The sequence below is a fragment of the Chrysochloris asiatica genome, unplaced genomic scaffold (genome assembly GCF_000296735.1).
Source record: "Chrysochloris asiatica unplaced genomic scaffold, ChrAsi1.0 scaffold00067, whole genome shotgun sequence".
Taxonomy (NCBI): domain Eukaryota; kingdom Metazoa; phylum Chordata; class Mammalia; order Afrosoricida; family Chrysochloridae; genus Chrysochloris; species Chrysochloris asiatica.
The window spans coordinates 14,554,591-14,556,674 of NW_006408585.1; the positions used below are offsets into that span (position 1 = coordinate 14,554,591).

General features: G+C 38.4%; 1 protein-coding gene across 1 annotated transcript in view; it reads left to right on the plus strand.

Moving 5' to 3' along the window:
- Window positions 1-2,084, plus strand: part of WDHD1 (WD repeat and HMG-box DNA binding protein 1) — a 108,179-nt gene that overhangs the window by 39,642 nt on the left and 66,453 nt on the right. The window contains exon 12 of the mRNA XM_006864621.1: window positions 1,439-1,623. Within this exon, the coding sequence (XP_006864683.1) occupies window positions 1,439-1,623 (185 nt within the window). The remainder of the gene's footprint in view (window positions 1-1,438; window positions 1,624-2,084) is intronic.

Sequence of the window (2,084 nt, forward strand, 5' to 3'; positions counted from 1 at the left end):
TTCTGAGGAGTAGCTGGTGGATTTGAACTGCTAACTGTTGTAGTCCAATGCTTATTCTCCAATGCCACACCAGGAATCCTTATAATGTACATTAGTGGAGGATAAGTTTTCTAAATGCTACCAATTTATGATATCTTAAAATATATATATTTGCTCCTATAATATAAACCTGGAGTCCTGTGTTTGGACGGACTGCAAGGTTGGTTTGTACCACAGGATTGGCAGTTCAAACTTACAAATCCCTCTATGACACGGTCTCTGCCACCACCTCTGCTTTTCTAGTTAGGATCTCATACTCTACTCATGCTCTTCCTATTTGATGGTCCTGGGATCATCTGTTCCTGAAATGAAAGATTAAATAACGCCTCCTTTTTAGTTACACATCTTCTAAAATTTCACTTTTGACCATTGCAATCTTGCTAACAATTACTCACAGTTGAAATCATAAAATCCTATCAGTATCATCTCTCACCCCCTCTTTCACTAGACCCATCTGGAACAGAGGGAAACTATTCAGTGGGGATTCTGCCTTATCCCCCTCATTCTGAAACTTAGTACACTCATGAAAACTGGGTAGCCAGCCAGTTCATGCCTTTATTGTCCCCCGAGTTTTGGTAGCCAATGTCATCCCTATCTGTTTCTCATCCTTACCAACCCAGTACACTGAGGAGACAGGCATGTTCCTTGATAGAAAGAATCTTCCATGCCATTTGGAATTTTGAGCAACTACATCTGGTAGCGTAGTGGTTACGAATCGGGCTGCGAACCGTAAGGTCAGCAGTTCGAAACTACCAGCGGTTCCGTGGGAGAAAGATGAGGCGTTCTGCTCCCGTAAAGATTAACAGCCTCGGAAACCCTGTGCAGGGTCGCTATGAGTTAGAACCGACTCCACGGCACATAACAACAACATCTAGCGTAGTGCTTACGAATTGGGCTGCAAACCTTAAGGCCAGCAGTTCGAAACTACCAGCCGCTCCGCGGGAGAAGATGAGGTGTTCTGCTCCCGTAAAGATTTACAGCCTCGGAAACCCTGTACAGGGTCGCTATGTGTCGGAACCGACTCTACGGCGCTTAGCAACAACGTCTATAAGCAAAAATTCAGTTCGTTTAAATTGTAGCATGAAATGTTTCTTTTGAAGAATTCAATAGTTCATTTGTTCAAAGGCTATTTGTCAAGTATTTTCTTTATGACGGTTATGTAGTTTATTTTTTAAAATTAAATGAGATAGCTTCATTTGCTAATAAATAAGTACATTTTTTTCTCATGAAAATAACAATTATTGTAGCTCTGATATTAGTATTAACTGTAATTATTTAGAGTTAGCTGAGCTATGGTTGGTCTTACAGTTTAAACTTTGTAGTATAGTATTTGCTCATTTGTTGATTGTAGGCATTTCCTGTTTTGCTCAGACTTGTATTTAATCTTACATGTTTGTAGGTATGGAATTCTGTTGGAATTATTCGCTGCTATAATGACGAGCAAGATAATGCCATAGATGTGGAGTTCCATGATACCTCCATACACCACGCAACACACTTATCAAATGCTTTGAACTATACGATAGCAGATCTTTCCCAGGAAGCTGTTTTGCTGGCATGTGAGAGCACTGATGAACTAGCAAGGTAAATTCAAGATTACTAGGAAGAATCTGGCTCTGTTGAATTGTTTGATATTGTTGAATTGTTTGATGGATTTAGTTATTAAAAATTATAAACAAAAAGTTAACAAGAGAAAATATCTTCTGTGGAATGAAATTTCAGAAAATGAGCTTAGTATAGATATTAGCAGCACTCATAATATTGCAGACTGCAGATGTCTGTTTTTTTCCCCAATTGTCCCTTTGATAATATGCATCATCTAACTGCATATCAAAATAATACATGAAATGTAATGCAAGAGATTGGACTATTTTTATATTGTTTTGTTTTTTGTTCCTGTTATACAAGTAATAGGCCTTCGGTGTAAAAGAAAAATATCCCTTTGCAATTAGTCCACCCCCAGTTCTGGGTAACTAGTAGTGATGTCTTTTCTGTTACTATAGATTAGATTTGAAACCTCTTTAGGGAACAAGAAAAAGACACCC